Source organism: Engraulis encrasicolus, chromosome 24, assembly GCF_034702125.1.
Source record: "Engraulis encrasicolus isolate BLACKSEA-1 chromosome 24, IST_EnEncr_1.0, whole genome shotgun sequence".
NCBI lineage: Eukaryota > Metazoa > Chordata > Actinopteri > Clupeiformes > Engraulidae > Engraulis > Engraulis encrasicolus.
Window position 1 is genome coordinate 44,374,101 of NC_085880.1, and position 24,008 is coordinate 44,398,108.

Below are 24,008 nucleotides of genomic sequence, written 5' to 3' on the forward strand. Positions count from 1 at the left end.
TTTGTTTTATTTAAAATCCATTGTAGTGGGGTATAGGGTGGAAAAGGATGATAATTGTGTTGCTGTCCAAATATTTCTGGCCCTAACTGTACATTAGAGGTCCATGTACTCAGGGATGCCGACAGGGGGGGAGGGACAAAGGGAACAGTTGTCCCGGGCCCATGGAGACAAGGGACCCAGAATTGGGTCCTCATTACATTGCATCTATTGGGCAGGAGGGCCCTTTCAGATGACTGCCCGGCCAAAGCTGTCAGTGCCCCTGCGAGTACTTTTTATACCTTTGTTCCCCTTATCTTCGACCAATAGACCCATAGATACTAATAGTCAACCTGCCTTGGGCAGCTAAACTGCTTAAATAAACTTTTTTGTTAGAAGTTGGCAACCATGCAAGAAGTTATCAGCATGGGCTAAGGTTTCAGAATTACCCGGTAGCCAAAATGGAACTTGCACTTTAAGGTCAAATTTGAAGGTCAAAGTGTCAAACAGTGCATTTCATGGCTATTCCTTTTGGATGGGGCTTTATATACATGGAATTCTTTTTCCAATGTTGGCAACGCAGTTATCCATAAGGTCTGATATTCCAGAATCTCATGGTTGCTAAAATCACATGTCAAACTCAAGGTGAAATTAAGGATAAAATGAATAAATAAATCAATAAAATATGCGCTTCGTCTGTCTTTGGGGGTTGTGGTGTATTTTTAATCTTGACAATTTAAAAACGCGGGAGCCCAGAGTACCAGCGAACTGAAAAAGATGTAGTCTATGGAGAATCGGGATGACTGGAAGCAACGATTGAAGGCCCGTCTGAGGACGACCTAGTAGAGAGATTTACCTCAGCCAGCGGCTCCACCTGCGGAGCCATCAGGGTCCTCTCGATGGCCCGCTTCACCCTCCTGTCCAGCCTCTCCATCCGGTTGGTCTTCAGGATGCGTCGCGCCGCCTCGTTCAGCGCGTACTGCAGCTCCTCTAGCTGCGACTCCTCCAGCACGTCTTCCGGCCCCACCACCTGCACATGAAGCATTTTATATCACTTTTTCATTTTCAGTTGTAGATTTAGTAGTTTTTTTTAAAGGGACACTGTGCAGGAGATGGTCAAAAAATGTACTGCAACTATGTTGCTCATTGAAACTGGGCTGCATATTGCCAAATTTGATCTTTACATGAAAGTTTACTAAGTAATAAACAAATATTTTCTAGTATGGTCCAAGTACAGTCATTTTTGTAGATAAAAATGGCTATTTTTGGAAATTCAAGATGGAGGATCATGGAGTCATGGATCATGTATGAAAAGTGCCATTTTTCCAGTCATAATGAATACTTAAAATTTGATGCTGGTGGTAAGTATTCATGAAAAAGGTAACATTAGTCAATGGGCAGCATGAATTCTGAAAATAAACCAAAAACCTCACACAGTGTCCCTTTAATGCATTTTTGGGGCTTTTATTATGACAGGACAGTATGAAAGGAGACAGAAAACGGTTGTCAGAGAGAGATGGGGGTAGGGCATGGGCAATGTAAGCCCAAATGTGCGCTTATTAATTCATCTTAAGTCGATCGAAGGCAAAGGCAATCACCTCGTTCAGCTCCGAGTTCACCACATCCGTTAGGTTCATCACCAGATCCTCGCACACGTCGTCCTGGTTCTTGGCGCGCAAGGTGTAGCGGATCTGGGCCTGCAGGTTCCTCTTCAGGTTGAAGTACGTCAGCTTCTTCATGAACTCAGCCTTGACCGGGGACACCCACTCTGTCAGAAGAGAGACAAGGGTTGTGAGACTTTTTTTTATTTTATATCAAGCTGTAAATCATCATCTCATCATCTTGTTTTTTTCTTAATGCACAAGGCTTTTATATTATAGGGAGCATGTTTCAAGATGGCTTATTATTGTCTTGTATACTGTATTGTACAATTTTACTTTTAGATGATTTATATGTTTTATTAGAGTAGGTAGCCTGATCAGGGACTGAGGTTGCAAATTAGCTATCTAGCTATAAACCTTCCATGTATTCACATCTGCAAGTTGTATCATGGCTCTGCCATGTCATGTTTGTAACAATGTGCACTGCATTGTCCCTGCCAAATAAACTACAAATAAAAATAAAACATAGTAAATGGATCGCACTCAGTCCCTGCAATGCTAAAATAAAAAGAAAACAACAAGAAAAGAAGAAAAACTGAGTGCGATCCATTTCCTTGCTACTAGATTACTTCAGAGACGCACCAACAAGACGGAAGAGCGCGGTGTGTGAAAAATATCAAGCTGTCAATAAAATGAAATAATCAATAGTTAATAGTGGAGCACAGAGCCTATATATAACTAGTTATATAATTACTGTCATCAAAATCGTAATGTCTCAATCTGTTACTTATTTGTTTTTTTTATGCTGCAGTTGAGTATTGTCAGCAAATAGTGAATAGACCTTCTGGCGACCCCATCTGCACAAAGAGGCTACAGAATCTTCATTTTGCCACATTGAGGGAACCTCTAAATAAGTTCTCTACGGAACTTACAAAGCGGTTAGACGAACCCCAATTTTGTCTTGAAGGTTTTTCCACAGTGACAGAACTGTGGTTCCTCCAAGAGCTAATTTGTGTCTCTGTGTATTCTCCTGTAAGTGCCCACCTTTAGGAGAGAACCACCTTTAGCAGAATAAGACAAGAAGGGCCTCCACATTTATACAGTGGGATTCCCTTTTTATGGAATTCTGGTCTGCGTCGGAGATAAATGCAACTTCATACCACTTTCTGGCAGGGCAGCAATACTGTCCATGTCATCTGCAATCATGTTGTCATCATCATCGTCGTCATCGTCGTCATTTTCATAAATTGCATGGGCCGTTGCATCACTATCAGTGCTATGACTGAAAAGGAAAAATAAAAAAAGGTCACAAAAACATTAATCCAATTGCATTAGCAGAAAAATACTCGGCAGCATACTCAGCATTACTACCAAAAATACAGTAGGCCATATACCAGTGAATCCAAATGAGAAAAACAAACCCGAACTGACACATACTACAGTAGGAGGAGATACCTTTTTTCAGACCCTGAGTCTGAGCTTGAGTCTTTCCTCGCTCCTTTCCTCATCCTTAAGTTACGCTGTGTTTTCTGTGCTTCCTCTTTCTTCTCTGGCCTTGCATCTGGTTGGTCATGCTGTTGCCCATTCTCCGCCCCCTGCTCCACAGGCACTGCTGCTGCTGCTGCTGCTGCTGCTGCTGCTCCTCCTCCTCCTGCGGCTCCTCCTGCTGCTCCTGCTGCTCCTGGTGGTGTGGGCTGACCGCGGGGCCCGACGGCTTGCTGCACCTGTTGCAGGAGCAGGCTCTCCGTCTCCTGGGTCACCTGGCACGTCATGTCCCAGCAGCAGAGCTTGCAGGTGCGGTCACACAGCACGCCCACTCGCCTGTCAGGGAATATTGCCAGAGATTCTTTAAGTATATAGAGATATGCCAATGTAATAGGTTGCTATGGGCACCTAACATGACCAGGTTCTGGTCTGCCTAAAAGGGCGTGTCATAATACTCCTACATTGAATAGCACAGTCCTTAGGTCTGCCTAAAGGGGGATTCCCCCCCCTCCCCCTTGCAATAGTAGAACCCGGAAACAATGGGTCAATGGAACCTCTCTCTCTCTACTCTCTCTGATATTACATTACATTACACTTGGCTGACGCTTTCATTTATTCAAAGCGAATTACAGTTATTGTTTGTCAGGGTATTGGTTACAGTCCCTGGAGCAATGTCGGGTTAGGTGCCTTGCTCCAGGGCACTCCAGCCATGGGTGGAGATTAATGAATGAATGAATGAATGAATGAATGAAACTTTATGTCATTGTACAGGTAGATTCAAGATTCAAGATTCAAGAAGTTTATTGTCATTGTCAATGAAGTCAACGAAATTGTGGGTGGAGCAACAACACTGCGTAGTTTGAAGTAGGCCTATAGAAGTAACCAAAAAGAAGTAGTCAAATAAAGTCTAAATTCATGAAGTATATCATGAAGTATAATAAATTAAAGTAAATAATAGTAATAATATGAGTATTAACAAATTAATCAAGTAAATCAAAAAACAGTAAAATAAAAAAAAATGTGATCCTCTCCCCACAATTCAAAGTTAATAACCCAGTGCTGTTGATATTTTTAAGGTGCACACAACACACACACACACACACACACACACACACACACACACACACACACACACACACACACACACACACACACACACACACACACACACACACACACGTATGCACACATGTATGAATACACAAAAATCAATAGGATGTTACAGTAGGCCTAAGTGCCATCCCTTAAAAGGAAAAAAACACAGAACACCAGTCCAGAGACCTATGTAAGAGCACTAGAATTAAGCAGTCTAATGGCTTCAGGGTACAGGCTATTATAAAGTCTTGTAGTTCGTGCCTGTAATGACCTGTATCTTCTGCCTGAGGGAAGCAGTTGGAACAGGTGGTAAGCAGGGTGGTGACAGTCTTGCAAGATGTTTTGCACTCTTCGTAGACAGCGTGTGGTGTAGATTGTTCCTATCTCTGGGAGAGGTGTCCCAGTGATTCTCTGTGCTGTTTTTACCACACGCTGGAGTGCCTGCTGGTCTGCTTTTGTGGAGCCAGAGTACCACACCAAAGACCCATACATCAGAACGCTGCTGATCGCACAGTTATAAAAGTTCACCAGCAGCGGTCTGGGGATGTGATAGCCTCTTAACTTCCTCAAGAAGTAAAGTCTTTGCTGGGCCTTACCCACGGCTGAGGCTATCTGTGTACCCCAGGACAGATCATCAGCCACAGTCACCCCCAGGAATTTAAAGCTGTTGACCCTCTCCACCACCTCTGAGCCGATGGAGAGGGGTCTGTGAGGGGTCTTGTTCCTCCGAAAGTCTACAATAATTTCCTTGGTCTTTTTGGTGTTTAGGGCCAGGTTATTGTTGTCACACCATGATGCCAGATGTTGTACCTCCTTCCTGTAGTCCGTCTCATCGTTGTTTGTTATCAGTCCAAGAACGGTGGTGTCGTCAGCGAACTTGACTATGAGGTTGGAGGGGAAAGAGGCAGAGCAGTCATGGGTGAACAGGGTGTAGAGCAGAGGGCTTAGAACACATCCTTGGGGCGCGCCGGTGTTGATGACAAGAGTGAATGATATGTGATCNCCTACTCTGACCCTCTGTGTGCGATCAGTCAGAAAATCCACAATCCAGTTGCACAAGGTGGTGTTTAGTCCCAGCTGGTGTATTTTGGAACGAAGACTGTAAGGCCGGATGGTATTGAAGGCCGAGCTGTAGTCCACAAAGAGGAGACGTGCATAGGTGTTCTTTTGCTCCAGATGTTCCAGGAGTGTGTGAAGCACAATGGCGATGGCGTCCTCTGTGGAGCGGTTTTCCCTGTATGCGAACTGAAAGGGGTCTTGTGATGGTGTAGTGGCCGCTTTAATATGTTTCATGACCAGTCTCTCCATGCATTTAGCAGGAATAGGGGTGAGAGCAACAGGCCTGTAGTCATTGAGACCTGTGATGTGGGACTGTTTGGGAAGGGGAACTACTGTGGCGGCTTTGAAACAGGCTGGGACCCAACCAGTGGACAATGAGGTGTTAAAAATGGAGGTAAAAATGTCTGTGAGTTCTGCAGCACACTCTTTGAGAACCCGGCCCAGCACTCCATCTGGTCCAGGTGCCTTCCTGGTGTTAATGCTGCTAAGTGCACATCTCACCTCATGTGTGGTCAGGACAGGAGCTGGATCTGTACTAGGTAGGGGGGGCAGGACAGGGTCTGTGTTCTCCCTGTCAAAGCGGGCGTAAAAAACATTTAATTCCTCAGCCAATGTAGGAGAATTAGCAGAGGGGGGATGAATATTGCTTTTGTTGCCTGTTATGGCCCTGATGCCTTCCCACACCTGCCTGGTATTTGTGGTGTCAGCAAATCTGGCTTCGATGTGCCTTCTGTGTTGCTGCTTTGCAGTGTTGATGCCCCTCCGCAGCACAGTCCTGGCACTCCTGTACGCCTCCTGGTCACCAGACCTAAATGCAGTATTCCTATGTCGAAGCAGCTGTTGAACTTCTTGTGTCATCCATGGTGGTGTGTTGGGGAAGACACGAACTTGTTTCCATGTTGTTACACTGTCCACACAGAAAGTAATGTAATCTAGAACAGCGGAGGTGTAATTGTCCAAAGCGGCATGAGTGACTGTGCCCTGCTCTCTAAAAACATCCCAGTCTGTGTGGTGAAAACAGTCCTGAAGCATAGGAATCGCATCCTCTGGCCACACTCTCACATTTTTAACAGCAGTCTCAGCGCTCCTGATCTTGGGAATATAACGCGGAAGTAACAGTATGGAGAGGTGGTCTGACTGACCCAGGTGGGGGTGGGTCTGAGCCCTATAGGCATTTGCTACATTTGTATACACTTGGTCTAGCGTTCTTTCCCCTCTGGTGGCACACTTAATGTTGCGATGGAAGTTGTGCAGCACTGACTTTAATTCGATGTGGTTGAAGTCTCCCGCTGCGATAAAGACGCTGTCTGGATGTTCCGCAAGGCTGTTATTGATGCAGCTGTATATTTGTGACAGCGCTAGCTTAGAATTGGCGTCCGGTGGAATGTACGCAGCACAAATGTAAACAGCTGTAAACTCCCTGGGTAGATAAAACGGTCGGCATTTTAACAACAAAAGTTCAGCCTCGGGACTGCATATTTTATCCACTACTTTCACATCGGTGCACCAGGAGTTGTTAATATAGACGCACAATCCTCCGCCAATCGTCTTACCCGAGTCTGCTGTCCTGTCGGCTCGGTAAACAGTGCAGCCCGGTAAATTGATGGCAGCGTCAGGTGTGGAACTGTCAAGCCAGGTTTCCGAGAAAATCAAACAGCAACAGTTCTTCAGGGCCTTCTGCGTGGCCATTTGCAGTTGAATCTCGTCCATCTTATTCCTGATGGAACGCACATTGGAGAGGAAGATGGTAGGAAGCGGTGGTCTGAACGGACGAGATCTTATCCTTGCCGAGACCCCGGCTCGTTTGCCCCTCTTCTGTCTCCGCTCGCAGCGCTTCCTCCTCCTGCCAGCCGCAACAGGTCCCCCTGTGTCAGTAAAGATCTCCGTCGGGATAACGTGTCCGTTTGGGAGATACTGCGCGCTGTTCTTTAGCGCCAAAAGTTCTGCCCGACTATACTGCAGTGCAAGCACGTTAAAACTATCTGAAATAATAAAACAAATAATTAAAATAATTAAATAAAAACTACGGCAGTTGCTGGAGCTCCTAGCCGCTGCGTCTTGTTTACGCGCCGCCATGGCAACGAAATTGGTAAAGTGCAGATGCTCACGGTGCTTAAAAATCAACAAAGAACCTATATATATATTGTATAAAAATAATTAAGATTTTAAAAAGTCAGCTGTGCAAAATTAAGTGTGTAGATTGCTTTTGGATAAAAACTGTCTTTTAGCCTGTTTGTTTTTGTACCCAGAGCCCTGTAACGCCTGCCTGATGGCAGCAGCTCAAACAGTTTATGTCCAGTATGGTAGGGGTCTCTGATGATTTGCTTGGCTTTCTTTAGACAGCGACAGGAGAACAACTCCTCTAAAGAGGGCAGGGGACAGCTGGTGATCTTCTGAGCTGTGCTGACCACTCTCTGAAGAGCTCTTCTGTCCGCTGCTGTGCAGCTGGAATACCACACACATAAACAGTATGTTAGGATGCTCTCTATGGAGCTCCGGTAGAAGGCCACCAGTAGACTTTGGGGTAGATGGTTAGCCCGTAAGACCCTAAGGAAGTACAGTCTCTGTTGTGCCTTCTTGATGGTGGCAGTGGTGTTGGTGTTCCAAGTAAGGTCGTCCCTCAGATGCACGCCCAGGGAGAGGTCAGGGGGGATTCGAACCGGCAACCCCTAGATTGAAAGACAAACTCTCTAACCACTAGGCCACGGCTGCCTCATAATAATAATAAATATTAATAATTCAGGCAGGCAAACATTGGTCTGCAGAAATGTACTACGACCGATCGGAGGAATGCCTGATTAGATCCATGATTGGTCTCACCAAGGAAGCCTAAATGCCTTGTGTACACCAAGTGCTGCCTACGCGACCCAGGGTGGTTGAAGAAGTTCGCCATGAATACCCTTCATTTGCTCTGGACGCGGCTGTTACGCCCCTCTGTTTCACCTACAGGCTGTTTGGGCTCATGATGGCGAGATGAGGTGCAGCTGGCCTGCTCAGTTGAGTGAGGCTGGGTTAATTGGACTAATTGACTGCACCTTAATTGGTGCAGGTATATAAGGATGCCTCCCCTCCTTCATGGTAGCTTTTGCTCCTCTCTCACATTTGACCAGACACCACTTTTGCACACACCACGCTACACCAACATTTCACACTTACTTACATTTCACCCACACGCATCCACACATACCCCTAGACATTGTTTTGATCCTATTTCTGTTCTTTAAAATAAACATAAAAAACGGTAAACCTTTGTGTGCCTCTTTTATGTTGCGCCGGTAACGAGCCAGGCGTAACATAAAATTGGGGGCTCGTCCGGGATTTTACTCGTTTTTTTGGTTGCGCTGTGGGTCTTTTTCACATATCCATTCTTACATATCCATCCCTAGGCAGTAGTTGCTTCATACCCGGTGACGTCACCTTCCACGCACTCCAGGTAGTTAGCAGCAGCTCTGCTGGGTCAAAAGACCCTTCCATCGAGCGCTGTTTTCTTTGCGTTTTTGGTTGTGTTTCGGGGCCTTTTCATCACGTCGGAAACAAACCCGGGCGGGAGTCAAAAGACTTCTCTTAGGGGCTCGTGACAGGACGGCTGTGCTCAATTTATTTGGGACAGTAGCCTCAAGCCCGGCACGTTTTGAAGAGACAGGATCAGGATAGGTAGCATAACTGTGTAGGACTGGAGTGCATGGTTGGCCACTGGGGTAAGTCATTTTTGTGGAGGGTAGCATTACACTTTTTTGAGAGAGAGTATTTAGTTAAGCGTGTGTGCGTGTTTGTCAGCTTGTATTTTGAGATGGCAGAGTCGTGATGGCCTGTGAATGCTCAGTAAGCAACTAGAGGCCTGTGTTTGTCTTACTGAGTAGTCTTTTGTCTTTGTCATGTGACAAGGCATTTCTTTCATTGCAGTTGGTAATAATTGGCTAGAGTGATTGGGGAACTCTTCAGAGCAGGGGGCTGCCTTTTTTCTATTACTGATTAGTTCTAACTTGAGCTGATATTTTCAGTCATGTCTAAAAGCACTGAGAATGACACACTTGTGGCGGATCGAGAGCTACGTTTAAAAGAGTTGGACACAAAATTGTCTTTGACCAAGCTGGAGCATGAGGAGAGGCAGAGGCAGTTTGAACTGCGTAGACTCGAACTGGAACTTGCTGCCAAAGGCATACCTGTCCTACCTGCTTCAGGAAAGTTACCCAATATACCTGACAATATCAGTAAATGCATGAAGATGGTGCCACCCTTCTCAGAGAAGGATGTTGACAAGTTTTTTTCCCCCATTTTGAAAGAGTAGCTAGCTCCTTGAAATGGCCTAGGGGAATTTGGACCCTTTTGGTACAGTGTGTACTGGTAGGCCGAGCCCAGGAAGTTTATGCTTCCTTGTCTGAGCGGGAGGTGCAGGATTATGAGTCGGTGAAGAAAGCTGTCCTAAAAGCTTACCAACTTGTTCCGGAAGCGTATCGGCAACGCTTCCGGGCATACAAAAAGGATGGACAAAAATGTTATGCTGAGTTTGCCCGTGAAAAGGAACACTTATTTGATCGCTGGTGCTCTTCTCAAAAGATTGATACTTTCAACATGCTTAAGGAATTAATTCTTGTGGAGGAATTTAAGAACTGTGTTCCTGATGCCTTAGCCACATACCTCAATGAACGGAAGGCACAAACTTTGTCTCAGGCTGCTGCTTTAGCGGATGAGTTTACCCTGACCCATCATAGTATGCCATTCACCAGACGCATTAACTATCCAAACCAGAATGACATTCCCTATCGGAATAAGTCTCCACCAGCAATGGTAGGCCCAAGTATAGGGCCTCCTCTAAGAAACTCAAGAAGTTACTCTTTGAGTCCTTCTCAGACAATGTCTGACCTTGAATGTTTTTATTGCTGGAAACCTGGGCATAAGATCTCCGACTGTCCTGAATACAAGAATGAAAAGATTAAAAGTGTAACTTTGGTTGCACAGTTCACAGGGAGCCGTAGCACTAAAACCATGCATACACCGGCTGTTTTACCCAATTCTGACTATACCCCATTTGTTTCATTGGGTTTTGCCTCTCTCCCGGGGCATTGACATGTTTGATTTAGCTTATCACATAACGGCTCTGGCTTGACAGCCTGGGACATTCGGAGGTATGAACATTCCAATTGGTTTTCGCAGAACTGCATCATAGTTCATTACCATAAGATTAGCTTGACTTTAATAGTTAAATAGTTAATTCTGGTCGCTCAGTTCTCTTTGCCCCTGGCGAATTCGCTCTGGTAGCGCTGGTCGTGCGCTCCGTTAGCGTAGGTCGCTCTTGGTCTGAACAAGGCATAACAAGCTAGTCAGAGAGCCTGACTTAAGTACCCTGGAACCCTCCACCAAGGCGACTGTGGCCCAGTGTTGAAATCCCTTTATTAATAGAAATGACAAAATAATACATTATATGTAATCTGAAAAAAAATATTTTTAACCACACCTGGCGGCGCCTTCCTCTCTGTTGCTGGACTCGCGCGTCCCCCAGGAGACGTTGTTCATGTTGACCAGGGAGTAGATGGTGAGCAGCAGGTACCCGCTAGGGATGCAGATGAAGTACATGAGGCCGTAGATGATGTTGGAGAACTCCTGCGGGTGCAGGATGGCCGTCACCAAGTACATGATCGCCATGGAGATCAGGAAGATGCCCGTGGGGGTGATGAATGTTCCCTGGGTCACCATGTCACCTGAGGAAAACGACAGACAGTGATTTAACCTTTAAGAGTTGAGTGGGTTTTTGAACATTCTATACAATGAATGCGTTCTATAACAATGCAAGATTCTAAAATTCCAAATTGTATTGAATGACGTCCAGAACTCTACAGAACTTTCACTGCCCGAACATTCCCGTTACACCGGTGTGTCGGTACACTCTTAAAGGTTTTAAACACATCAACATCACCAGGGGTCTATACCTCATAGCTGGTTCAGGAGTAAAACAGGTTGAGTTAACAGGTAAATCATCTAATAGTATTAGGCTATGATGCACAAACAAGTGTACCGTACTTTTCATTTACAGTTGGCAAACCTACCAGGGTCCATGTTGGAAATAAGTGTTTAATGCTGTGATATACAGTATAATCCATTGGATACTAGAGGCCTAAATAGACCAAATTGAACCAAACCTACCTATGATGGAAAAGAATGATGCCGTCATCAGGAAGGCATACAAGACGCTCATAATGGCGGCAATGGTGATTTGGAAGTTTGATTTAGTTGTGAAGCAGATGATGATGTAGATGACAGGTGGTATTGACGAGATGATGATGGAGATAGTTCCTGCCAGCTTGAACACAAACTGGAAAGCACCTGTGAAGAAAGGTTAAAAATGTTCTGTTTCGGTAGGGACACATAGACGCGAATTTGACCGAGCGAAACAAACTTCGCAATTCATTTCTATGGGAGCGGCGAAGGCAAGCGAAAGCAAGCGAACAGGAGCGTAGCGACGTGAAATTATTAAACCAAGTTATAATATTATGCAAATGAGGAGCGAAGTCGCCTGTGGCGGCCCAATTAAATCAACAACATAACAGTTCCATTCCATTTGATTCGCAATGAATGGCATTTTAAGTGCTTGAAATATTTTTTGATCACTGTGTGTGTGTGCGTGTGTGTGTGCTTTTATTCATTGTGAGGACCACAACCAGGCATTTCACCTTTGCCATGAGGACCTTTGTGTTTGTGAGGACATTTTTGTCTGTCTTCACAGCTATTAAATATGTTGTTTTGTTGTTAATGGAGAAAAATAAAAGTGCAAAAACATTTGTTTCCTGCCAGGTAAGGGTTAGGAATCGGTTTGGTCAGGGCACAGTTTTAGCATTCACTAGTTTTGAATGCTAGCAAAGAGTAGTACTAGTACATTCAGAGAGAGTAGATAAGTAGTAGACAATAAAAAGTGGATTATATACTTAAAGAATCTCTGGTACACTAGTGTGCCGTGAGAGATCAGCTGGTGTGCCATGGAAAATTAAAACAGAATAACTGTGTGTGCCTTGGCTGCAAAAAGGTTGGAAACCAACCACTGGTCCCACCTGCTACCATCAAGGTGACGGAGGCCGGGCCAAGAATGGAGGATCCCACGGTGAAGATCTGGTAGAAGATGTACAGGCCTGAGATGGAGGTGTTCTTCTTAACCGTTTCTTTGCCACTGCCCAGCAGGTCCAGGGTGTTGGCCAGTGTGGAGGGCCCCCAGCGTCGCCGCTGGTTGTAGAACTCCGCAAACTCCTGCGGCGAGTTGGTGTAGGCGTCTGAGGCGGCGTTGTACTCCACCCTCCAGCCCTGTTGCAGCAGCAGAGTGCACAGCCAGCGGTCCTCACCTGCACACAGTTAAAACAGTGTTGCCAGTGTTGCCGAAATTCAACAAATTACATTGACTTCTATGGGCCCAGAACGGCCGAAAAAAACGCCAAATGGCCAATTTGTCCGATGTTTACCCGCATACACTCATCCTAAGTAGCCCAATTGGGCGGGCACCCGCCCAATCTGGCAACACTGACTGTAGATTCATTGTCCTGTGTACCTGTTATCAGTGTTGCCAGATGAGTCTGATGATTTCCAGCCCAAAAACCGCTTGAAACCCACCTAGAAGCACAAACTCCCGCCCAATTCTATTGATTTCTATGCCAAAAATTGGGTGGGTTTTTCTGCTAAATGCCATTTTAACCCGCACAAGGCCATCCTAAGCATCCCAATTGGGCGGGAAACAGCCAAAACAGGCAACACTGCCTGTTATTATGACACTCGACAGATGTATGACGAGCTTCACATGAAATTCCACCAAACTACCGTAAATTCCTCTGGCGAGAGTTGGGGCTGCTGTGTAATTGAGATACCTCGACCTATACACACTGCTTGATACCTCGACCTATAGACATTGTTTGTCTGTGGTCAAGCCCTAATCATTTGAAGAAGAAAAAAATATGTGGAGAGAAATCACCTTGGTCATATTGGACATACTCTGATCCTCTGGTGGCTTTAGTGGTGTATCGCTTCAGGATGTTGTCGTCCATGATGGCGGAGCCTCTGAACAAACTGAAGCATCCAGGACTGCACAGCACAGAGCCGAAGACGTGCTCCGCAGTTTTCTGAAGCCAGTGACCAACAGCATACTCAAACTTCTGATACCAAACCATTGGACCTGCAAGGATGGAAGAAGAAAAAAAAGTTAGCATTTTGTAAAGCAGTGGTGGGGACCCTATGTCTCGAGGGCTGTTTAAGGCCCTTAAGGCTATTTTATCCTGCCCCCTATATAATTTTAATGTTAGGGAAACTAGAGAAGGTGGGGTCTCTTTTACGGGGTGGCTGCCTTAAATATAGGCCTCACGTGCAGGGGGAAATCCTGGTTTGTGTTCATAGTATGGCCCTTGGACAACTTTTGTAGGAATTTGAAGTGGCCCCCGAAAGAAAATTGGATTGGATTCCCCAACCCTATCCAGAGTGGAAGTGATTTGAATGTATTCTGTTTTCAACACTCCGTCCCTGGAACTATTTTGGAACTAATGGCGATCTGTGTGTTACAGTAAAGGCTCCATTAGCCGCCATTTTTGTTTAAAATTGGAGCATGGAGGTCAATGGGACTAGTCTTACTTCCATGACCATGGCTCTGTTCTTACCAGTGGCAGAAAAATGGCACACAGGGCCCCAGGGCCCCAGGGCTAGACAATGATAGGGGCCTCCATATGCCATGCCAAGGTCGCAATAGGGCCCCCACCACAATACAGGAGGGCCCTGGGGCAAATGCCCTGCTTGCCCCCCCCTATAGCTCCGCCCCTGGTTCTTACCCATTCCAGTGGGGTGGATTCGTCCGCAGGCTGCCCCCACGTTGTCATACATCCTGAGACGATCCACCAGCAGAATGACAGCTTCAGGACGGAAGTCAGTATCTCCGTCCAGAGCCAAGATGTAGGTGTGGTCATCAGCAATGTGCCGTCTCTTAGTGTCGTTTTGCAAAAGGTAGCTTTCTCCATCTAATGAAATCAGACTGCCACGGCGGCAATCTAAATTCTGTGGCTGTTGCAAAGTAACAAAGAAAAGAATGTACACATTGCCATAGCTTAGTTAACACTTAGTTTGCAAAACCTTGTAAAGTTAATTAATTCAACTTTGAAATATCATTACTCCAAAACCTCAAGTTGAAAGTTGAAACGTATTACTTAAAAACTTTAATTAATTACTTTTTTTTTAGTTGAAGCCAACTTTTATTTCTTACAGTAGATTACTTGACATTATCCATTCTAGGCATCAACAACAATTTGTATACCATATCAACTCAACATCTCATTTAAGATTAGCTTTTCATCTAAGACCTACAAAAGTTAACAAAATAACAAGCATTGTAGCATGCTACACGGATCCATTGACTTTCACTAGCTTACCGACATATTCCCTCTTTTAACTTGTCTTAAAGCAAGACAACGCTTAACATGAAAAATAAGACACTCTACCACCTTTATAAACCCCAGCCAACGATTTTAACTGTATTAAGCCCCAAAATAGTGGCATACCCCTTTAAGCACTTTGAGTTGCATGCCTTGTATGATACAGTGCTATACTAATACAATTATTATTATTATTATTATTATTATTATTATTATTATAATGTCAAGTTGTAGGTTTTACAGTGCACTACTTACTATTACAGGTATCTTTGGTGGGTTTTTGGATTGGTATCCTTTCCATCCAAGGAGGTAGTACATATACATTATCTGGAAGATGAAATAAAGAACAAGCCTCATAGATGTTGTCATATAGAGAAACAGATTTGTAGTTTCATTTATATTTGACACTTATTAACTTTCGTCAACCATATGTATTGGCTATGTGTAATATACATGAACTGCAGTTTATCATATAGAACTGTGTTGAACAGACTAATGAAATGATTTTGTATTTGATAGGGAGTGAATTATCTGACCTGTGACCATCGTTTCTTGTTGCGGATCAAAGCTTTATCTTTTAGGTGAACATACAACATGTTTCCCTCCGGCATGACAAAAACCAGACGTCCGCCATAGGGAGTTTCAATGATCGAGACTTCATCAGGCTCTTTGTTTGTAAACACCCTGTGGAGGAGGAATCAGACTCTTTGTTTGAAATTGAAGCGTTTAAATGTAAAATGGTGTATCCACCATTTTTTACTTTTGCCTTTTATTACTGGAAATGCATGTTCAGAGGTCCTATCACCTTTGAGTGAATTCTTGCCATTCAAATAATTTAACATACTTTTTAAACCTATATGAAATGCATTTTGCAATGCAATACAATGGAATGCCCAATAAAAAAATGTCAATTTCCCAACATTCTACAAAATGGAGATACACGGTTCTGCAACAAAACCCTTCAACTGCTCTCATTTCTTTCTTCGTAGGCCTACCCAGCTGCTAATTATTCTGCATTTTGCTTTGCATGTCACCGTACATCAGATGGTTATTTTCATGCAATGAGACTCTGCTTCTTACCTGTACACCTCTATGACAACATGGATCAGATCGTTGACATAATCATTGACCACTCTCCTGTCCGTGAGTTTCTCTTTCATGTAGGCGTCGTCCACCAATATGTGGCATTCAAAGTCAAAGCTGTCGCTGTGTTCCTCCTTTGGATCTCCTCTGTACCGGTCAAATCTGTAAACAATAAGCAAACTTGATGTATGATGCACAGTATGTCTTAAAGTTAGGTATATATCAAATCTTCCAAGTTTCTTTTCTTTCAGACGTGCAAACGTTTTTTTTTTTTTTTTTTTTTTAAATCTTATACCTCAAATGTTTCGACAATGAAACTTCTGTCCGAAGATGGAAATTGTTTCACCACCGAAACATGTCAGGTAAAAGATAAAAACTCAATTAGCCAACTATGATGAGCTATCACATTATGGTCAACAAAAAACTGTGCACTCCACTGTACCTGAACATCGACGTCAGAATCTTGAGCATTTCATCGTAGGTCTCGTGCCACATGGTGGCGCAGAAGTAGATCATGCAATCCTCCAATTTGTCCTTACTGAAAGGAGACATTTGGTTGAAAATGTGCAATGACTTGCTTTGTATGCTTTGCTTGACCTGACTAAAACCTTATCTTTACCCATTGATGCCTGATGTTGCATTGCGCAACATTGGCCCTGGCGCCTGGAGCTGTATTACGCAACATTCAGGCTCATGCGATTTGAGACAACTTTATTAAAAAATCTCTGTCTGTTTGAGATGAATGAACACATTCTAATGAAAGATGAGGGTCTTAGCGTTTAAATGCAACTTGGTGCATACCGGTATTTTTGTGTGCTTCAGAAGCTGAGATATTTAGGTTTTTATATGCTGAGGGCAGCTTTTCTTAAATTTCTTGAATGCTCAGGCATACAGCACCCTTTTTTGAAGGTGCCTTAGGCGTCAATGGGTCAAAGGCCCTCTGTGTAATTTTTTAGTAGTTTAGCCTACTTCCTGATTCCATGCAGCCCATTCATTTGGGCAAATGTCATGTTTCTGTGGTTATTTACTACCACCACCAGTTCGACTGACTGGAAATGTTCTCTTTTTTAATACAGAAATAGGTGTAACTTCTCCATATAAATCCATCATTTGATAGCTTTGACTGAAACACCTACTCTGGTCACACCAACAAATATTAGTTTATTAGGGCCCGAGCACCGAAGGTTGTGGCTTTAATTTACGTTGTCAATACACATGAAAAGTGTCAAATTTATGAATGGGCAGCATTCTTTTTGGAAACAAAGTACTAAAATTATACATTGGACATGTTAAAGAATAAAAACATCCCACAGGCAAAAATAGAATAAATTTCTCACTTTTCCTCGTTTTGTGCTCGGACAACCTTCATTCGAACATTGAGCAGAAGCGACTGGTCTATGAAGGCGGCTTCGTAGAGGCGACGGACAAAGAGCTGTGAGGTCCTTTCAATCCTCTGCACCTTGGTCTTCCACACAAATCGCGCGGCACACAGCAGTCCAACCCACATGCAGACCCCTTCCAGAGCGAGCATGGACACCGGCCACACCGCATACCTGTTGTTCAGGGAGGTGCGGCAAACGCTCCTGCACACTTCGATCAGCACCACAGTTGCATTGCGTGGTTCGCTCTCCAGACCTTTCAAATGCGCGCAGAAGCCAAAGAACGGGTTGACTATGTCAGCCCTTTCAGTTTCGGGGGTCTCGAGGAGATGGGCTCGGATGACGAAGAGGAACAGTCCCAGCAGCAGGGTGGCAGGACCCGTGAGGGCCACGGGGACGGCAAAGCTCATCCTCACCGCATGGATCTTACACGCCACCAGGCCGAACCAGTGGCACAGCATGGAGCAGATGGTCTGCAGGAAGAAGACACTGAGGCCCTGGTTGAGCATCTCTGGCGTGAGGTTCGTGAAGTTGTCCCAGACGATTTTCTCTGGCGCAATGAAAGAGTAATACAAAACCCACACGGCTCCCACGATAAAGATCCTCAGCAGGCTGGAGAAAACGAACACAAAGTCTCTGTATTTGTCCAGGTCGGCCAGCTCTTGCTGCAGCTTGTTGCTTGCTTGGAACGGATTCTCCCACCAGTTAAGCGATACGAGCGTGGACGCCACTATGGCCAGCAGGACATACCAATAAGATTGGTTGAGACCATAGTCAATATAGTTATGGGTCGTTTCGCGTACCCAATAGTCCGCGCCCAAGAGTGAGTAGCCAGTCAAGACCAGCAACACGGAGCAGATGGGGAAGATGATCTTCCAGTTCTCCTGCGTGCGGAACTGGAGGCGGAAGCCGATCTGGAGCAGGGAGGAGACCAGGCTGACCCCGCCGGAGATGAAGAGGTTGGTGAGGATGTCGAACTGGGGCATGACGATCAGCACCAGGATACCCGTCCCCAAGGCCACCAGGCTCTCGATCAGGCAAATCTGAGGAGAAGAGGAGGTGAAGAAAGAAGACACGTGCGTCAACACCAGGGGTGGAGCAGCAAATTGAAGAGGTTGGTGAGGATGTCGAACTGGGGCATGACGATCAGCACCAGGATACCCGTCCCCAAGGCCACCAGGCTCTCGATCAGGCAAATCTGAGGAGAAGAGGAGGCGAAGAAAGAAGACACATGCTTGAACACAGACAGGGGTGTAGCAGCAAATTGTGGGCCCTGTGCACAATCATCTCCAAAGGACCCCGCTAGCCACATATGTAGGCCTACATGAATCAGACTGTGTGTGGGCCCCCTCTTTACATATACATATAGGGGGGCCCTGGTGTCTCAATTACACTTTACCCCCCTGTACGACACCCCTGGTGAACACACACACACACAAAGCAAGACACGAATCAGCTCACTTTTACAAAAACACCATATTTCAAAACAAGACACCATAAAGGTTTCTTGTATTGCCTGTGCAGCAAAGGTTGACAAAGTTGATTTCCAATCCTGATATAATATCATGTTTTACCACATATTGCCTTTAGTATGTGTTTGTGTACATGGGTGTGCACAGATAGGGACGAGGTGGTGCTAAAGCACCTGCCCCTTTGCCCTACTGGACAAACAGTGCCCCTTTTCAAAGTTCTTTTTTCACAATGATCATCTAGAAAAACTTGACGATTGACATGATCGTCTAGAAAAGCTTGACGATTAAAAGCGTGTGATAATAATGGCTCGATATAATCTTTATATAGCCTAGTAAGGCAGGGCAGTCATGGGTGAGCGGTTAGGGCGTCAGACTTGCATCCCAGAGGTTGCCGGTTCGACTCCCGACCCGCCAGGTTGGTGGGGGGAGTAATCAACCAGTGCTCTCCCCCCATCCTCCTCCATGACTGAGGTACCCTGAGCATGGTACCGTCCCACCGCACTGCTCCCCATGGGGCGCCACTGAGGGCTGCCCCCTTGCACGGGTGAGGCATAAATGCAATTTCGTTGTGTGCAGTGTGCAGTGTTCACTTGTGTGATGTGGAGTGCTGTGTCACAATGACAATGACAATGGGAGTTGGAGTTTAATATAAGGCCTTACTAGCACCTGTCTGTGTAATTCACTGTGTGTGTATTATGCTGAAAAGAGGCCATCTCTCCCCCTGGTCAAGTAAGCCTACACTAACTTGGCATAAAGGGGTCAAGTAAGCCTACACTAACTTGGCATAAAGGGGTCAAGTAAGCCTACACTAACTTGGCATAAAGGGGTAAGCCTACACTAACTTGGCATAAAGGGGTCAAGTAAGCCTACACTAACTTGGCATAAAGGGGTCAAGTAAGCCTACACTAACTTGGCATAAAGGGTCAAGTAAGCCTACACTAACTTGGCATAAAGGGGTCAAGTAAGCCTACACTAACTTGGCATAAAGGGGTCAAGTAAGCCTACAGTAACTTGGCATAAAGGGGTCAAGTAAGCCTACACTAACTTGGCATAAAGGGGTCAAGTAAGCCTACACTAACTTGGCATAATGGGGTCAAGTAAGCCTACAGTAACTTGGCATAATGGGGTCAAGTAAGCCTACAGTAACTTGGCATAAAGGGGTCAAGTAAGCCTACACTAACTTGGCATAAAGGGGTCAAGTAAGCCTACACTAACTTGGCATAAAGGGGTCAAGTAAGCCTACAGTAACTTGGCATAATGGGGTCAAGTAAGCCTACAGTAACTTGGCATAAAGGGGTCAAGTAAGCCTACACTAACTTGGCATAAAGGGGTCAAGTAAGCCTACACTAACTTGGCATAAAGGGGTCAAGTAAGCCTACAGTAACTTGGCATAAAGGGGTCAAGTAAGCCTACACTAACTTGGCATAAAGGGGTCAAGTAAGCCTACAGTAACTTGGCATAAAGGGGTCAAGTAAGCCTACAGTAACTTGGCATAAAGGGGTCAAGTAAGCCTACACTAACTTGGCATAAAGGGGTCAAGTAAGCCTACACTAACTTGGCATAAAGGGGTCAAGTAAGCCTACAGTAACTTGGCATAAAGGGGTCAAGTAAGCCTACACTAACTTGGCATAATGGGGTCAAGTAAGCCTACAGTAACTTGGCATAATGGGGTCAAGTAAGCCTACAGTAACTTGGCATAATGGGGTCAAGTAAGCCTACAGTAACTTGGCATAATGGGGTAAAGTAAGCCTACAGTAACTTGGCATAATGGGGTCAAGTAAGCCTACAGTAACTTGGCATAAAGGGGTCAAGTAAGCCTACACTAACTTGGCATAAAGGGGTCAAGTAAGCCTACAGTAACTTGGCATAATGGGGTAAAGTAAGCCTACAGTAACTTGGCATAAAGGGGTCAAGTAAGCCTACACTAACTTGGCATAAAGGGGTCAAGTAAGCCTACAATAACTTGGCATAAAGGGGTCAAGTAAGCCTACAGTAACTTGGCATAAAGGGGTCAAGTAAGCCTACAGTAACTTGGCATAAAGGGGTCAAGTAAGCCTACACTAACTTGGCATAAAGGGGTCAAGTAAGCCTACAGTAACTTGGCATAATGGGGTAAAGTAAGCCTACAGTAACTTGGCATAATGGGGTCAAGTAAGCCTACAGTAACTTGGCATAAATGGGTCTTTAGGATAATATTTTTCAAGACAGGGGTCGGATGCTATGTGGGGTCTCCTGGAATTCTAATGGGGTTGCCTGAAATGTATTGGTGTAAAAATAAAAAGAAGAGCAATGCTGACAATTACCAATTATAGCAGAATAACTATTCGGACTGAAATGCCACATACAATCTTCGACTTTAATAAATATCTACCACATACAGCGTAGATGTATATACAGTATGCCACAGTAGCATATAGGGTATGCTCTTTTTTTTTGGTCGTGAAAAAAAACGGGGGTCCCAGAAATTTTGAACGTCCTGGGCCAAAAAAGGTTGGGATCCACTGCTTTAGAATAAGGTTGTATGATACAGTGTATATAATACTACAGTAAAGCTTCGTATTGGACTACTGTGCATACTCACCGATCCCATCATCTTCATATTGGGGGTATGGAAGGAACTCTTGAAGGCACATTTCCAGAGGGACTTGAGGAAGACCAGGAAGTTGGGCACCACCAGGGACACGGTGAGCAGCAGTGTGTAGTACTGCTTTTCCCTCTGCTCAGCCATAGCCGTGGGACCGGACACGGTGCACATGATCAGGAGAGCCCCCTAAAGACAGAGAGTAGAGAGAGAGAGGTTCCATTGGCCCATTGTTTCCGGGTTCTATTATTGGGGGGGAATCCCCCTTTAGGCAGACCTAGGCAGACCTAAGGACTGTTCTATTCAAGGCTTGGAGCATTATGACACGGCCCTTTAGGCAGACCGGAACCTGGTCGTGTTAGGTGCCCATAGAAACCTATTATGTTGGCATATCTCTATAGAATATCTCTGCTAAAGATGTTGAGGGGAAATGATCAAGTACTAAGGTATTGTAGTGGTGCGTGAAAAGAAAATAAAGGTCCGCAACAAATGCTCCCAAATAGTTTGAAACGTTGTGCCATTAAATATTTGGGAGCTTTTAACAGTGTTGCGGACCTTTATTTTCTTTTCATTTATCTTAGGTTTGGTCCAGCACCTGTGCCACTGATGTGCGCGCATTCTTTGACTTTCTGGACTGTAGTGATGCGCACATCCGAGATGCAGGTGCAGGACAAAAAGGTAAGACACTATGAAAATAAAGGTGAAATGTCCGCAAACTTGCTCCCATTTTTTCTTTTTGTTTTATTTTACGTTCACTTGGTAAAATAAAACAAAAAGAAAAAAACAGGGAAAAATCATCCAAACAAACTCAGCTACAGTAGAATGAAGAGACCAGCCCACCCTACCTTGCATGGCAGCAGATGGGCCTAAACGGGCCAATCCACTCTTTGCTGGAAACCCTCAACTACATCATGAAAACATGGCTATGACAATGCAGAGGGTCTTAAGCAAACAATTAAGACATGGACATTGTATTGGTGACAATAGGGTTATAACAGAGGCTCTGCACTAAAGGGTTAATCAATTGTACACCAGTGCTACTCAACTTGACAAAAGGGCCAAATGCACAAATTATGTTGAGATTTCCGGGGGGGGGGGGGGTGGATTGGAGCATGTTAAATAAGACAGCTCAAAAATGACCTTGAATTGCATTCAGTTTGAAGTCAGTTGCTAGTAGGATATTAGGCCGCAGGAAATGTCAAACAGGCCGTATGGGGCCCCCAGAGCACTAATGAAAATGCCAGTAAAATGTGAAATCAATCAATCAATCAATCAATCAATCACAATTAGCCTACTTATATAGCACATTATCTTACATAATTGTCATTGAACGTGCTAAAGAGTAGAGAAATAGAAAAGAGAATAAAAAGAAACGATATTGTGTTGCGACAGTAGGTAATTAGCTATCACCATAGGCAGATGAGAATGAAGCTGTTTTTAATTTCTTTTTTAAAGAGACACTGTGCAGGAAATGGTCAAAAAAGGTACTGTAACTATGCTGCTCATTGAAACTGGGCTGCCTATTGCCAAATTTGATCTTTACATGAAAGTTTACTAAGTAATAAACTAATATTTTCTAGTATGTAGTTTCCAAGTACAGTCATTTTTGCAGCTAAAAATGGCTATTTCTGGAAATTCAAAATGGCGGACCATGGAGAAGATCACCCTTTTCATGTATGAAAAGTGCAATTTTTCCAGTCATAATGAATACGTAGAATTTCATGGTGGTGGTAAATATTCATGAAAAAGGTAACATTGGTGAATGGGTAGCATGAATTCTGGAAATAACAACTAAAAATCTCACACAGTGTCCCTTTAACCAAGATACTGTTGGGGCAGTTCTAATTTGGACAGGAAGTTGGTTCCACAAAGGTTCCTTCTTTGCCATTGTGGGGGAACTCTGAGGAAATTGGTAGATGACAAATTACTTCTTCAGTCCCCAAGGTTCCGCAAAGAACTTATACCTGCCCTTCAGGTTTCCCAAATAACTTTTATTGGTTCTTTGGATTGACACTCTGGTAACTTTAAACAAACAAAAAACCATAGTGTTCGTCAAAAATGTAATTTGGAGAACCTTTATTGGTTGCCCCACAATGACAGTGACAGTGAATGCTTCATTCAAAAGAATGCAAAAATGCAGTACATAATTCACTGCAAGATTCGATTACACATCATTGGGGGAGGTTAGCTTGTAACACCTTCCTGGTCTATTTTTAGGGGCCAAGCAGCGAAGCTGGCGAAGGCCCCTAGTGTTTTAGTTCCCTCATTGACTCCAGTCAAAATTCTTCTCCCTCTGCAAGTCTATGGCAGCCCATAGAACCGTACATAGGAAAGTTATGAAAATTGGCACACATATTTGAGGCAGCATCAACATTACCCGCAGCGATTTATAGGTCCCCAGCCCCAACGCTCTAGCGCCACCAGCAGGTCAAAGTTGCAGGTACATTTCTGCTTGTAACTTTTGAACCGCTGGTCCAATTTTCAAAAACTTTGTATCCCTGGAATCCTTGGCCCAGGACAAATCCGAGAACTAGTGATGATATTGTACCCTGCGTGTATAGTTTTCCCGCAAATTAGAATTTTGTGAAATTCAATAAAAATGCTATTTTTCCCGCAATGTTTGACCAATTTGCCCGAAACTCGGTATATAGTATCTCTGGACTGAGCTACACATGGGGTCTCAAGGAATATTGGATATCTTTTATCGTTTAGCCGTGACAGCCAATCAAAATTGTCGTAAAAGTGGCAAAACAGGAAGTGAGGTCATATCTCAGCAACCGTTTGTCGAATTAGGCTGGAATTTTTTTACACACATAGTAGTCCATCCCATGACCTACCACAAAAAAATCAGATCTCCAGCTCAAACTCTGTAGTGCCACCAGCAGGTC

The 24,008-nt window shown here is 44.5% G+C and overlaps 1 protein-coding gene across 1 annotated transcript in view; it reads right to left on the minus strand.

Annotated features, from left to right (window-relative positions):
- chs1 (chitin synthase 1) overlaps positions 1–24,008 on the minus strand; it is a 34,466-nt gene that overhangs the window by 3,929 nt on the left and 6,529 nt on the right. Inside the window, exons 3-17 of the mRNA XM_063191672.1 lie at positions 21,121–21,309; positions 17,026–18,110; positions 16,131–16,226; positions 15,686–15,850; positions 15,142–15,289; positions 14,867–14,932; positions 14,009–14,237; positions 13,165–13,365; positions 12,260–12,544; positions 11,358–11,537; positions 10,670–10,915; positions 3,033–3,393; positions 2,738–2,859; positions 1,575–1,744; positions 833–1,006 (exon numbers count right to left, since the gene is read on the minus strand). Coding sequence (XP_063047742.1) covers positions 833–1,006; positions 1,575–1,744; positions 2,738–2,859; positions 3,033–3,393; positions 10,670–10,915; positions 11,358–11,537; positions 12,260–12,544; positions 13,165–13,365; positions 14,009–14,237; positions 14,867–14,932; positions 15,142–15,289; positions 15,686–15,850; positions 16,131–16,226; positions 17,026–18,110; positions 21,121–21,309 — 3,717 coding nt within the window. The remainder of the gene's footprint in view (positions 1–832; positions 1,007–1,574; positions 1,745–2,737; positions 2,860–3,032; positions 3,394–10,669; positions 10,916–11,357; positions 11,538–12,259; positions 12,545–13,164; positions 13,366–14,008; positions 14,238–14,866; positions 14,933–15,141; positions 15,290–15,685; positions 15,851–16,130; positions 16,227–17,025; positions 18,111–21,120; positions 21,310–24,008) is intronic.